The sequence below is a fragment of the Pleuronectes platessa genome, chromosome 10 (genome assembly GCF_947347685.1).
Source record: "Pleuronectes platessa chromosome 10, fPlePla1.1, whole genome shotgun sequence".
NCBI lineage: Eukaryota > Metazoa > Chordata > Actinopteri > Pleuronectiformes > Pleuronectidae > Pleuronectes > Pleuronectes platessa.
In genome coordinates, this window is record NC_070635.1 from 771,555 (window position 1) to 786,780 (window position 15,226).

At 46.5% G+C, this 15,226-nt stretch overlaps 2 protein-coding genes across 2 annotated transcripts in view; both read right to left on the reverse strand.

Annotated features, from left to right (window-relative positions):
• The window catches only part of LOC128449985 (atrial natriuretic peptide receptor 1-like), a gene marked incomplete at its 5' end in the record, with an annotated part of 12,863 nt that extends 4,673 nt beyond the window's left edge, over window positions 1-8,190 (reverse strand). The window contains 3 exon segments of the mRNA XM_053433375.1: window positions 6,145-6,280; window positions 7,654-7,767; window positions 8,003-8,190. Of these exon segments, the coding sequence (XP_053289350.1) occupies window positions 6,145-6,280; window positions 7,654-7,767; window positions 8,003-8,190 (438 nt within the window).
• A 5,920-nt stretch (window positions 8,191-14,110) lies between these two features.
• Window positions 14,111-15,226, reverse strand: part of LOC128449144 (cyclic AMP-responsive element-binding protein 3-like protein 4) — a 4,487-nt gene continuing 3,371 nt past the window's right edge. The window contains exon 4 of the mRNA XM_053432191.1: window positions 14,111-14,250. Coding sequence (XP_053288166.1) covers window positions 14,111-14,250 — 140 coding nt within the window. The remainder of the gene's footprint in view (window positions 14,251-15,226) is intronic.

The window sequence follows — 15,226 nt, forward strand, 5'->3', positions numbered from 1 at the left end:
GTCTTTATGGCAGAGGGAGTGCTGAGAGCTTATTACTCACACACACACACACACACACACACACACACACACACACACACACACACACACACACACACACACACACACACACACACAAACACACACACACACACACACACACACACATACACACACACACACAAACACACACACACATTTGTTTTATTTGTTCCTGGTATGAGGCAGAGCTTTCCAGGAATGAGTGTGTGTATGTTTGCTTATGTTGCTGTGTGAGTGTGTGTGTGTGTGTGTGTGTGTGTGTGTCATTCGTTAATAAAATAATGTATTTTATTAAATAAAAATATGATATTTGAAAAATTATGAAAAAATAAAGCTGTGAACACAGAAATCTGAATCTGTGTAAAAGTGAAACATGAATTTCTTCATATTTTGACCAGTTGTCACTCAAAGATGAACCGATTAGATTTCAGAGGTCAAAGGTCACAGTGACCTTGAATGAGTTAATGAATGTCTGACACTTTACTGGTCGGTAGAGGGATAAACCTGCAAGAGGTCATTTTATTTATACTTATTTGAAATCAAAATTAATTTTATCGTATGAAATTAAGATTTGAGCCGCGTGTCTGTTGAAGATTAATTTCACCTTCTTCGTCTGAACCTGTGATGCTCAGGAAATGATCCTCATTTATGTGTATTCATATTTAAAAGAGGGCAAGAGGCCACAGTATTTATATATATACAAAGAGAGAGAATGAGTGTGTGTGAAGGAGAAGGAATGAATGAGTGGGAGAGAAAGACGGGGGGGAGGCAGAGTAATATGATTTCATCTGAGATATTATCCATGACGAATGGGACATGTGCAGTGGGAGAGAGGCTGGACCCAGATCAGATTACAGTTCCTCTGGCGGACGCTTCCGCTCCATTAACTAATGAGCAGACGCTCTGTTGCTTCAGCAGCTTCTGTCCTCAGATCTCAACGTGCAGACAAAGTCCTGAGAGGACAAACGTGAATTATGATCCTTGTCCTCAGAGCAGAGAGTGTGATGTGTGATGTGTGAGCGGCCGGACTCTAAAGGCTGCGGAATTTATCGAGTGTGATTAATTCATTTATTCTCTAAGAGCAAACAGTGACTCCACATTATTCACTGAGCAAACAGAACTGAAGTCTCTAACAAACACAACAGCATCAGGTGGTCTTCCTCCTGTGGTCACCAGGCTCCTCCTGTGGTCACCAGGCTCCTCCTGGCCGAGGATCATAAATCACACACAAACCTCATTACAACATGTGTGCTCTTTAATCACACAACAACACAGAGCAGCAGCAGGAGGCACGAACACACAACCTCACGTAGGAGCTTCAGTGTGTGATCCAGCTATTGCTCCTGTTGTGGGGACACAAAGAAGATCAGTCCAGATCAATAAAGAGAGTCAGTCAAATTTAAAAACAAGCTGAGACGTCATGATTGACAGCTGAGACTGACTCCCGATTGGTCCAGAGCCTGTAGGGCTGGTGCTCATATGGAGTCAGTGTTAGAATTTCATGTTTCCCGAGACCTGAAATCTCAAGTTTAATGTAATATTGGACGTATGCAGGTCCTCAGTTATGGCCTGTATGTGATCTACAGGTCAGCTACAGGGGAAAACCTGTGTTTACAGGTAAACTGTCACCAGAGGGCGCTGTGTGTCACCTCAGCTGGGGCTGACTGATGCTAACAGACAGTGTCCTGACGGAGGAGCACAGGACGGAGGACAAACCTCCAGAGCTGCAGCTGGACGGTGCGACGAAGCTCTGGTTTCACAAGATTCGATTTCCAGGCTATTTTAGGGGTCTCCTTGGCCAACTCACAGGGGCTTCTGACAATGAGATGAGGAGGATCAGATCTGGTTCGAAAACCAGAAGAGACGGATCAGAGGCGACTGTAAGAAAAGGGAAAGCCTGGGGGGGGGGGGGGGGGGGACGTTGGTGTGATTGAGTGACAGACATGAGATGAAGTGACAGGAGAGAGAAACACGTTCATGAATCCTGGGTCACATGACTCAGGCTGGGTCACATGACTCAGGATGGGTCACATGACTCAGGCTCCAACAGGAAGTGGTAAATGGTCACATGGCTCCGGGCTGAGGATTTAACGACCCTGACACAGTTCAGTTTGAGTTGAGAGTTTACAGCCTGATAACGAGACGAGCTGTTTCACTGGGTTCACGTTATAAAGTCTCACGTCAGACACGGGAACTTTGATCAACAATCATTCATCAACTCAACAGACGGTTTCACGACAGTATTTGGTCGACTGACGCACTTCAGTTTACACTACGAGTCAGATTCATGCACACATTCATTTAGCGCTTCTGATTGTGTTGGGCTTGTGATTGGTCGAGGGGCGGGGCGTTGCTCCAGCCGCTCCCTCTCCCGATCGCTGCTACGCAGACTCCGCCTCCAAATGTGCAAAATTCGTATCCAGGGTATTTCTGTTTCGTTTCTGGATGGATCAGCAGGAAGTGGATCTGTACTGGTGGGGATATTTTCTATGTTTCTTTAACTTGACAGATTAAAGTCTCTGCACCTGCAGCACCAAGAGAAATCCTGCCAGTGTGCCATTAAACACCCGTAGAGTGATTTACTGTCGACAGCTTCATTTGTTGGTCTGAGCTTCCCGTGATGGGAATGCAGCTGTCAGCAGACAGGGCCTCTGCTGACCTGAGGCTCATTAGGCTCAACATTAGATACGGAAACGGATCAAAAGCTTTTCGGATATGGAGGAAACAGACGAATGGAGCAGCACCACGGGAAATGGTGGAGGGGCAGTGAAGCTACATCTCTGTCTACGAGGATCGTTATCACAACCTCCTCCACTGTCGACATGTTTGTTGCCGTTTTCTGAGGAGTTGTTCTGAACATATGGAGTTTTACTATAAAAGCATCATCATCCTGTCCTCTGGGGACCATGAATCAAATCTTTGAGGTGGAGGACAAGAGGAAGGGACGATCTGAAACACTTTGTTATTTCTCTCCTCCAGCTCTCGACAGTTTGTGGCCACGGCCGAGGTCACAGAGGGCGATGACAGCAGTGACGTTAATGGAGGATGGATGCAAGGAAAAACAAAGAGGTGGTGGCGGGGGGGGGGGGGGGGGGGTTTGAAAGAGCTAAACAAATAACCTGCGTGAAGACATCTGACCCCAAAGTACAACCCTGATGACCTCTGAGCCAGCAGCCCTTCAAAATAAACCTGGACCTGGAGAAACAAACATGGACGAGGAGGCAGACCAGGTTCACTGGCTGAGGACAAACGAGTCTGACCTGACGGAGGAGAACCGAAGAGAGAGCACACTGAGCCTCTGCTCCGTCAGCTGGTGCTTTGTGTGCTTTGTGAGGAAGTCGATGGAGTTTCGTGTCATTCGTCAAATGAAGCTGAACTCGACTCTGACGCTCGTTCCCACAACAAACAACTGGTCTCACACCATACGGTCACCAGAACACCAACCGAAAACAAGGTCCAACACGACATCATATCAGGATCAACCAGTCAAATCGAATACATGTAACATTTCTTGCTCCTGAGTGAAGGTTGTGGTTTTAAACTCGTCTTTACGAACAGAGAATCACAAACATTTCAATCTGATAATTTACTATTTGACAACTCTAAGCACGTAGGCTGCGTTGTGAACATTATGGTTCACGTACTTGTGACGCCTCCTCCACGTGTTACTGCAACATTCCAGTAGGGGGCTACTTTCTCCACACTCCTATCTTTGACTCTTTCTGCCACTTCTGGATTTGTGCAGACACGAGGTCACAGCTCGTGTTCAGAACTCACTGTTCTGATTCTGAGGACGTGAACACTCCTCTCACAGAACGGACGAGGATACACAAAGCAGCCATCTTGTGTATGCGTCATTAACAAGGATATTCTGACCCTTGAACTTTCTCACTGTGCTTGCACAACAATTTATTGATAAACTTGTTTTGAAGAAGTTATATTGCATAATTTATTGATGTGGTTTTCATTGCCCAGAGGATCAAAGTTTCTTTCTTTCTTCTCGGTTCAGTTATGATGATAATACGAATATTAATCCATCACTGTATGTACAGACTTTAAACATTCTGCAGATAGTTGACTAATATTTATGAATTTCTTTCAGGAATTGATCAACAGCATCATTGATCAACACCATCAGGGTCACAGAGGTTAAACAATAATTGTTTTATGGCCGATGTTTGTTTTTCTGTTTTATCTTTAGCATTGTCCCACAGTTTTATATATAACCTATATTTATTCTTCCTGTTCTCAGACGGGGCCACGTGTCTCCCGCCTGCAACTTATTAATAGACAACGTGGAAATGATTCCTGAGACATCTCCTTCCAGACAAACCAGAGAAACCAGAGAAACCAGAGAAACCAGCGAGCTGAGCCGTCCGAGGAGGTCGAGCTCTGGCCTTCGCTTTCCCTCAGCGTTTCCTCTCCAGGATCCAGAGGAGCAACCGAGAGGAAACATCTGCTTCTCCCCCAAAAGGAAAGAACAAACCAAACCCATGATCGTTCCCAGTTTAACACCTTTTCATTCATATCAGCAGGTTTTTGCTCTGGAGGTAAAATGTTGATTTTGAATCCTTTTGCTTCCCGACAGCAAAGTTTCCTCCAAAACGAATTCACCCTCAGCTCATTGATATTCACAGACATGACACTGCGAGCCCAGAGTAACACAAGCTACCAGTGTGTTCTACTGTAGAACATGATGATGTCACAGTCAAGCTGACCATTGACCTTCATTATAAATGTGTAAAAGCTTGACTTAGACATAAACCTTTTGTGAGTTTACAGTTTCCTTTAACATCGACCTGTGTGTGTGTTTGTTTTATATGTGTAAGAAACTCTTTATAAACTCATTTTTGATGATTCATAAAAGGTTATATATATATATCGAAATAAAATAATCAGATCAGAATTTGGTCGTGACGAGATGTGATGAGAAGTTTCAGCAGAATCAGCTGTTCTGCCTGAAAGATGAAACCAGATCCAACTTCAAATCGAGCAAAACTGTCCAGAGATCAGTTTGAATGTAAAATATAAACACGATGAGTCTTTTCCCATCAGACAGAACGTCCTGAATGCTTTACTTCTGTACTTTGATAAGTTAGTGGAGCAGTGAGGAAGTCGCAGCCGCAGCCGAACGAGACAACTCATTCTATCTCGTGCTTTTATTGTGAAAGAGCAGGCAGAAGTAGCTGAGGGAAGCAGTTTTTTATAAACTAATGATCGGACAAAGTGTTTTTTCAAAGAATGAAAGATTCGTTTGAAAGATTTGTTTCTATGGGGGAGGAGCTGACATCATTTGGTTTGTGTTTTCTGAATCGCAGCTTCTTCTTCTTCTTCTTCTTCTTCTTCTTCTTCTTCTTCTTCTTCTTCTTCTTCTTCTTCTTCTTCTTCAGCGATTCCTCGGACAGCAGAAAAGGGTGTCTGGTTTAGGTCAGTGAAGATAAAACCCAAACTTCCTGAAGTAAGAATGATGCATGAATCTCTGTAGAAGTCCTCAGTGTAACGAGCTCCATGAAGATTATTAATCACCAACTTCTGAACAAAACATCTGCAACATGGAAAAGATCTTTTTCTCCTGAGGAATCAGCCAAGAAACAAGAAAACTAGAAAAAACTGAGGAAACTAACTGAACCGTGTTTAAACACAGTTTGCGCTGGAGGATTCCTGAACGTGAGGGAGGAGCCTGTGGAGGAGCAGAAAGGGGAGGGGCATGTGTTTTCTGAATCACTGACTCCAGCTGTGAGTCACTCGGGTTAACAGCGTCTGTGGTTCTAACGGGTTTTGATTTCCTGCCAAGCTGATATCAGAACTCACTGTACATTCTTGAAGCGTTGCATCAGCCTCAGCTGCTCCAGATATGAGCTCCACCACGAGTTCCACCACAACGTCCAGGATCTCAAGGCTCTGGATGAAGATCCAGATGTTCAGGCTCTAATCACCATCCTGCAGATGTTAGCCTCTTCAACCAGAGCCGCTTCACTCACACACATTTAGTCCAGACTGTTGTGTGTTAACATGTTGCAGCAGCGTCAGCGTGAACACGAGAGGTGATCGTGACCCCCCCCCCCCCCCACACACACACACACACACCTCTGTGATGATGAATCACAATGACAGTGAACTGACCGTGGTACGTTCGATTCCACATCCTCTTGGTGACGTCTGTCCCCGGAGGACGAGCGCCGGACGCAGACAAGCTCTCGTTCAGAGCTCGAGTGTAGAGCATCAGGCCGTCGTAGAAACCTCCAGCGATGATGTTCATCTGGAAGACAGGAGCACAGAGGAGGCTGGGTTCCATTCTCTAGTTTCTCCTCCTTCGCTCTCACGATCACTTCGGTGGGTTTTCACTCTCGTTCCCTGTAAAGACTTCGACATGAGGACGTTGATCCACAGGTGAAAAACATCTGGAGTGTGACACCTCACACCCGGAACAGCTTCCGAACCACTTCCTGTCACAGCAGCTCAGGGAGGAGATCTGGGATTTGAACCAAGCTTCGTGAATCATCACTACAAACACAGGGCTTAGATTTACAAGATGTCCACTCACATGTAGTTACTAGTGACAAAACCTCCATCATTACACCTCACGTCACTACTGCCCCTTCAGGGTCAGTGTGTGTGTGTGTGTGTGTGTGTGTGTGTGTGTGTGTGTGTCTGAATGGTTTAACTTCATTACATCCATCTGCTGATGATTAACTGCATTCACAGAGCTGCCAGACAATCTGCCATCACTCACACACACACACACACACACACACACACACACACACACGCACACACACATGCACACACACACACAGAACACACACACACACACTCTCACACGACACACACCACACAAACAAACACACACAGACGGTGTGGTTGGTGAATCTGATTCTGAAAACACTGAACTATTCGGTTCTTGCAGCATTAAAAGTAAAGTAACTGTTTGATGAGATGAGTTGATGATGGGATGTGAACAGAACACGGATCTAATCTGGACCAGAGATTGTGATGATGGGATGTGATCAACATGTCTTCATCTCCATCAGACGTGATGTAGAAACACTTTAAACATGAAGTCACAAACTGGTTCTTCTCATGTAGTGAATCCTGTTGTTGTGTTGTTGTGTTCAGTTCCATCAGCATGTGTGTGTCCTGGGAGAGGATCCTCACATGGGACTGAGCTTCATTCACTGATCACTAAGTTTCTGTTGGACTCTTGTTGAGTTAAGAACAGGAAGTTGATCCTTGTTAACATCTGTGAGACAAACTGGGATTATGAGGCAAAATCTGATTGATTTGATAATAATTTAATATGTTGTTAATAATGATTTAATGTATTTGTAAAGTGTACATGGTTTTTGAGTGTGATATGTCAACATGGCAGCAGATGAAGTGACATCAGGACTAAATGAGCTTCTTCAGATTGAAGCGTTTGACTCTGATAATCACGTCTCCGTCCACCAGCAGCTGGGCCGGAGGACGGAGACGTGTCCACATGGAGACGGATCCAGATTCATCTGAACTGTGACAATGATATACTGAAAAGACATTTAAGAATTTAGTCCAATAAATGATGTCAAGAGTCAAAACACTCAGAGAACAGAAGAAGACATTCTAAGACTCCCTGTGTGTGTAGCATGGACTCACCAGCGTGTCCTCGATGGTGTAGTTGAACATCTGGATGGCGTCTGTCTTCAGGTTGTGGACGAACTCTCTGTACTCTGGATTCTGAGGCTCTCGATACGTCAGAATCTTCACACTCTGACACCAGGAAGAGGACGAGTTCAAATAACATACATTAGTGAATACATTGAACAACTACTGCATAACAATAATTAAACTTATACACATGAAGACAGATTACGTCTCTTTCAAAGCTACAGATTTCATATAGTGATCTCTTGGAGGGGGAGGGGCTTAAACCGTATGATTCATGAGCTGTTATATACAGTCACTGATCATCTTCATATACAGTCAGTGAAAATAAACACTGCACCTGGAAAGCGTCCCTGGCCACGGGGTCGTCCTCGTCCCCGCGGGCCCACGGCCGTCTGTCCTTCAGGTTCAAACTGTCTCCGAACACGTCGATGTAGAAGAAGACGTACTGCTCGTGGGGGAGGTCAGCACGACGGAACTGAACCATCAGCTTCCTGAAGACATCGGGCGAGCAGCAGACGAACATCACTGTGAGAGGAGAGACGCTGAGTCAGGGCTCCAGCTGTGAACAAAGCTGAGGGGGGGGGTATTCTGCCACTCTGTGTCATGACCAGCAGGGGGCGACTCCACTGGTAGTTTCTATAGAAGTGACTCTACTTCTCACTTTACACAGTTAATGTTCATTTAGTGAATTATGATCATTTCGAGTCAAATAGACCATGAAGCACCGGATGTATTGGGGGGTGGATACCCCAGTGTGATTGACAGCTACTACTGTCCAATTGGTGCAGGTGTAGGTGGGTGTGTCCTCAAGCTATCAGTGAGGCTCCACCCCCCCAACTCCTCCAAATATGGTTACTGAAGCTTTAAACAACCAAGATGGCGCTGAACAGAATGTGAAGCAGGCTTCAGATCAGCGAGACGTCAAACTGTTGTTTCTACTTTAGAATCGAGCTCAAATCCAAATCTCTACATCCAATCAGGAGCAACGTTGTTGAACTCTCAGTTGGAGCTCGCTCCAGAGGCGGGGGGGGGGGGGGGAGGAGAAACCCATCGAGACTCTGCACCGGCCGACAAATCAATATGTTATAGAGTTATTGATCGTCAGAAAGACGCCAGCAGGTCACTCCCACTCTGTACATTTGTAAAACAAGAGTTGATACTTTGTTCTTGTGATGAAGATACTTGAGTCTTAAAAACACACGAGTGAATTTATGAATAATTAGTGGAATTCAGATTAAAATTATTCTTTTTCAAGCAGTTTTCAAAGAGAAGTGATTTTGTCATTTCAATATCCAGAACAATCCAAAAACAATTGTACAAATGTAGGTTTTAAAAGGCAATATAATGAGAAAAGAGCCGTTGTAAAGCAAACAAATAAATAAATTAAACTTAAATTAGTCTCTGGCGAGATCAGGATATATTGTCCACCTCTGATTCTGAACTTTTTAGAGCCGGATGTTTTCTTTACATGTCTGACAAATATTAGATTCATTCCTTCTGAGCATTCTTGAAAACCTGAACCTCAGCTGAGAGCTTGAGACTCGGAGCGTCCACAGTCTCCTGCTTCCTCTCGGACCTGATCTCGGTGTGGGAGCCTCAGGAAGTCTCGGGAGTCGTGAGGACATTCCTCGGGCCGACCCCGTCCCCCAGCCTCTATTGTTCCTCACTGTAATAACCTCTGAGCAGGAAGTGAACGTGAAACCACCGGAGCCACACGGGGCTCAAAGCTTCTTCCATCGATCCCAGCTCCAAAAACTCTGCTAGAAACTCCCTGAGGCCACAGAGGAGAAAATCCTGAACTAAAAATACTCTGAACCCTCTCACTCAATTCATGTTCTATACACACACACGCTAGAGCACGAGCACACACACACAAACACACACAGCCACACACACACACACACACACACACACACACACTTTAGTTCATGAGGTTAAAGGTAGTCTAAAGGGAAATGAATAATTTAGTGTCCTCATTCAGGGGCACTTCCTCCGTTTGGATCCTTCTGTCCAACGTGTCCCAGGATCATTGAGATTCGCTGGTTTTCATAGAGATGATGGCGGCAGCGAGCAACGAGAGCAAAACGTTTTTAAATGTATGATGCTTCATCTCAACCAACAACTAGCGACACCCTTGCTATATAAAAGAACGTGCATACAAAATATTATTTTAATTTGTCGGTGCAAAGCAGATTCACAGAGAGGCTTTAGAAACTCATTCTTTAGTTCATTCCTTCATTCGAAGCTGTGAAACTCTCATCTGCTCGTTTGAGATTCAAATGAATCAATGTTGACGGATACTGATCCGAGAGCAGCAGACGAAGAAGAAGGGAGACGCTTCTCTTCCTTCTCTTTGTTATTGATGCGTCAGGTCGACAGTGTTTCACAGGTCAGAGTTCAAACAGTCATCACCAGGAAGAGCAGAGAAGATGTTCTACAGGAGGAGCCTGGAACACACCCCCGCCCCCGACCTCTGACCCCTGCACACTTCCTGACTCCAGAGATGACCTGGAGCGTGAACACTGATCATGTGACGTGAGTCTGATCAGATGAACCAGCCGCAGGCTTCACACCACGGGTCAGAGCTGTTGCACTGTGACATTCAGCTGGAGAACCCAACAGAAGAAGCAGAACCAGGATGAGCCTGGTTCAGAGAACATGGTGGAGCGTTCAGCAGCTGAAGACGTTTCCCTCAGGAGGTGAAGAGCAAACACATTGAAGAGAGAAAACACAACAACACAACATCGTGTCACTGCTTCTTATCAAGTTTACACTTCAACGTCCAACCTGTGTTTGACCCACTCGGCTCCACAAGCCAAATAAAGACCTGTTGCTGAGCCGGGCTTTGAGTCTAATTGAAGCGGAGCCACTGGAGATTCAACATGGCCGACGCTGCAGGTGTCGTTATGCAGATTCAGAACATTCCTTTCTTTATTTGGTCGAGTTATGAACAGTAAACAGCTTGAACTCTGCACGGACTCATGTCTGAGAGCAACGTGTCACCTCCGACACGCTCTGTGTGTTTGTAATAATCCTACAATAAATCTGTGTGAGAGCAGGGCCCCTGTGAGGCCCCGGGGGGGGCCGAGGGGGGGGCCGAGGGGGGGGCCGAGGGGGCCGAGCTGCAGATGAAGAGAAGCAGATGGGGTTTGGACGGCTCCTCCTGCAGGTCGGTCCGAGTTGAGGACATTCTGTCTCTCGCCTGCGGCCGAGCGTCCTCAGAGGAGCTAATGGGCCGAGGCTGAAGCTGGGGGGGGGGGGGGTGGGGTGGGGGGATTAAATTGCACTGTTAACTCTGACGTGTGCGGTCTGACGCTCAGGGTACCAGAGGGGCCCCCCCCCTGCAGCTCGACACACACACACACACACACACACACACACACACACACACACACACACACACACACACACACACACACACACACACACACACACACACACACACACACACACACACACACACACACACACACACACCTGATTATGATGGAAGATCCTGTTTCATGCAGACGAGTCATCATTTGTGTTTAATCTTGAATTCACCTCCAGTTCCTATACGTTGAGTTTGAACTGGTCAGAATGGTGATGAATTATAAGTCATAATTAAACTGGACTTAAACATAGTAATAAATCAACTGACACACGTTGATGGTATTTGAATCTCACTGGTAAAATGACTTTCAGACAGATTTCTAATGAAGGACAAACAACGAAGCTGAACTTTGTTCCGACTCTAGAAAAGAGTCAGAAATCCGATTAAAACAAGTTCAAGCTTCAGGACGTGTTCGACTTCAGACAGAATCAGTTCCTCAGGCAGGAGCTTCAGGAGCTTCAGTAGCTGCAGGAGCCTCAGGAGCTTCAGGAGCTTCAGGAGCTTCAGGAGCTTCAGTAGCTGCAGGAGCCTCAGGAGCTTCAGGAGCTTCAGCAGCTGCAGGAGCTTCAGGAGCTTCAGCAGCTGCAGGAGCTTCAGGAGCTTCAGGAGCTTCAGCAGCTGCAGGAGCTTCAGGAGCTTCAGGAGCTTCAGGAGCTTCAGCAGCTGCAGGAGCTTCAGGAGCTTCAGCAGCTGCAGGAGCTTCAGGAGCTTCAGCAGCTGCAGGAGCTTCAGGAGCTTCAGGAGCTTCAGCAGCTGCAGGAGCTTCAGGAGCTTCAGCAGCTGCAGGAGCTTCAGGAGCTTCAGGAGCTTCAGGAGCTTCAGGAGCTTCAGTAGCTTCAGGAGCTTCAAGAGCTTCAGGAGCTTCAGGAGCTTCAGGAGCTTCCAGAGCTTCAGGAGCTTCAGGAGCTTCAGGAGCTTCAAGAGCTTCAGGAGCTTCAGGAGCTTCAGGAGCTTCAGCAGCTGCAGGAGCTTCAGGAGCTTCAGCAGCTGCAGGAGCTTCAGGAGCTTCAGCAGCTGCAGGAGCTTCAGGAGCTTCAGGAGCTTCAGGAGCTTCAGTAGCTTCAGGAGCTTCAGGAGCTTCAAGAGCTTCAGGAGCTTCAGGAGCTTCAGGAGCTTCAGGAGCTTCCAGAGCTTCAGGAGCTTCAGGAGCTTCAGGAGCTTCAAGAGCTTCAGGAGCTTCAGGAGCTTCAGGAGCTTCAGCAGCTGCAGGAGCTTCAGGAGCTTCAGCAGCTGCAGGAGCTTCAGGAGCTTCAGGAGCTTGAGGAGCTTGAGGAGCTTGAGGAGCTTCAGGAGCCTCAGGAGCTTCAAGAGCTTCAGGAGCTTCAAGAGCTTCAGGAGCTTCAGGAGCTTCAGGAGCTTCAGGAGCTTCAGGAGCTTCCAGAGCTTCAGGAGCTTCAGGAGCCTCAAGAGCCTCAGGAGCTTCAGGAGCTTCAGGAGCTTCAAGAGCTTCAGGAGCTTCAGGAGCCTCAGGAGCTTCAGGAGCTTCAGGAGCTTCAGGAGCTTCAGGAGCTTCAGGCCACGTTCCCTTTAGTTTTCAACCTGGTCACTGAGAATCTGTGAGGATCTGAAGGTTCGAGGATCAGAGTGAAACCTGTGTTGGAACCAGACGCCCTGAGGAGCTGGATCCACTCGCTCATCAGACCAGCAGATCCCACAGGGGCCACGCTTCTCCTCTGAGATTCCACTGGATTAATCTTTAACTACAGCCAGATGGACGGGCACGGTGGCGAGGAAGAGGGAAAGAGCGGGGGGGCACGGCCATGTGGGGAGATTTGTTCAGGATGATCGGGCCTGACATCACCCCCCCCCCCCCCCCGGTGGAGGAGCCAGGAGCCGCAGGAGAACGGAGAGCGTGATGTTTGAGATCCAGTTAGGTTTCAACAATTTATTTCCAGAATAATTAGAACCAATCAGGTTTGTTTAAATGAAAACTTGAATGCAGTTTGAAATTGGTGATTGTTTTTCTCTCTTCTGAGCAAAGTGCCATTTCAAGATGAGGTCTTCTGATCCATGTTCACATCTCTGCTTCATCTGGATCCCTAGAACCCCTAAACACGGACTCAGCTCCGCTTCACAGGTTTTCATATCTGGTACGTTTTCCTGAATCAAAGAATCTGTTGGATCAGCTGATTCAAAACTGAGTCACGAGGCCCCGGAGCCACTTGTAAGAAAGTCAAAGCATCTGGGACGCCCCCTGGTGTCTGGTTACAGTACAGGTCATAAACCCCTCCTCCTCCATGTGAGCAGATGGAACACGGACATAACTTTAAAAAAAAATCTAAGTAAACGTTAAATTAATGTCAAAGACGTTTCTGTCACTTCAGGTCGATCTCATCTCTCTGATGTTTGTTCACGTTTCTGATCAGTTTGGTTTGAATCAGTTATTTGATGATATGAAAACAGGCTGAGACGTCATGATGACAGCCGAGACTGACTCCTGATTGGTCGAGAGGCCCTTGATACCACGCCTCCACTCCATGATCACTGCTGCTCAGAATTTCTTTGGCTTTCCTAGAACACTACATCATTATTATTTTTCTTTCTGAAACTTGCTGATATCATGAAGGTCGTCACCCGACCCCAATATTTGATTGAGGAGACACAAAGTAAAATTAGCCCGAGTGTGTTTGGCAGGAAATACCTACAGATCTGATAGGTGCACTGTGGTTTCCATATAAGGTGGCAGCTTCCTGACCTCTGTTAATAAATGTCCTGTCGGGAGGTTTTATTTCTCTGTGGGAACCGGAGAGAGAGGTTTGTTGTTGCTTTAAACTGGTTTCCACACGGACACGCCTCCGCACACAGGAACCACCAGACTGAGGTGGATTTATGACTCTGATACCAAAACATCAGAGACACGACTCGCTTTATGAACCTCGTCCAGCCGAGCAGAGAACTGAGCAGATTCAGTTTGAGGGAAACACTCCAGCATCTTTTATTGTAAATAAAGAATTTAAAAGGATTCAAATGTTAAAGTGTTTGTGTGACTTTTAAACGTGTTGTTGATCCTGATGATGAATTATCTCAGACCCTCCATGACGTGTGTTTTTGTCTCTCAATAAAAATGGACACTCAGTGTAAATCTGCAGCATCATTCACGGCTGCCCACTTTTCCACCGTGTCCTCGGGGCAGATCCGTTTACAGCGCCAAGCTGTCGTCTGTTCTGTGGACGCATCGATCGGGCTCGGGTTTCTGCTGCGAAGACCACGCCCTGCGGCAAAGATCAGGAGCTGACGTCCAATCAGAGCCAGGCACCAATCACACGGCAGCAGCAGAGGGACAGTGTAACATATGAACGGCTTGAGTCTGAGTGTGTGTGTGTGATAACAAGCTGACATCAGGACCTGATGAGAGAAAGTTATTGTTATGTCAGCTTCAACATCAATGACATGAACATGATGCACACTGAAGTGGAATCAGATGGATCGCCCCCTGGTGGCTGGCTGCAGGACAGGTCCTAAACCTCCTCCATGTTAGCAGACGGACACGAAGCAACTAAAACGTCTAATAAACGTTTTCTGTCTCTCAGGTCGATCTCATCTCACTGGTGATTCTGAACAGTTTGGTTTTCATCAGTTATTTGATGATATAAAAACTGAGACGTCATGATTGACAGCTGAGACTGACTCCTGATTGGTGGAGAGTATTTATGGGCGGGCGATACTGGACTACTGCACAGACTCTGACTGTGCAAGATGGCCGACGCGTCGTCTCAGTGAATGTGCCCCTAGAGACAGATTGACCTTTGACCTTCGTCCACCAATATTACCATTTTTTAAAATATTTGTGTTAAATTTAAAACAAAAAGGAGAAGCGCTTCTCTGAGGTCACAACGACCATGACATTTGACCTTTGACCATCAAAATCCAAGCAGTTCATCCCCTCGTCCAGGTGATAGTCTGTTCCAGAGCTTCAATCATTTGATCTCAGCTGCTTCACACCTCCATGTTGCTCTGTGATAAGAGTCACAAGCTGCAGGTTAAGCTTCCTGCTCTGCTGAACTTTGACCCCTCGTCAGCTCCAGCTGTTTCCTCCACCGGCTGCAGAAAGAAACTGAAAAACTCAACTCATTGAAAACCCTGCAGCAACAAACCCAATAAGGAAGAACTTTATAAATCAAAAACAGTTCCATTGAGCTCAGTTCACTTCCTGATCAGGAGGCCGACATAAAGGACAACAACACAACA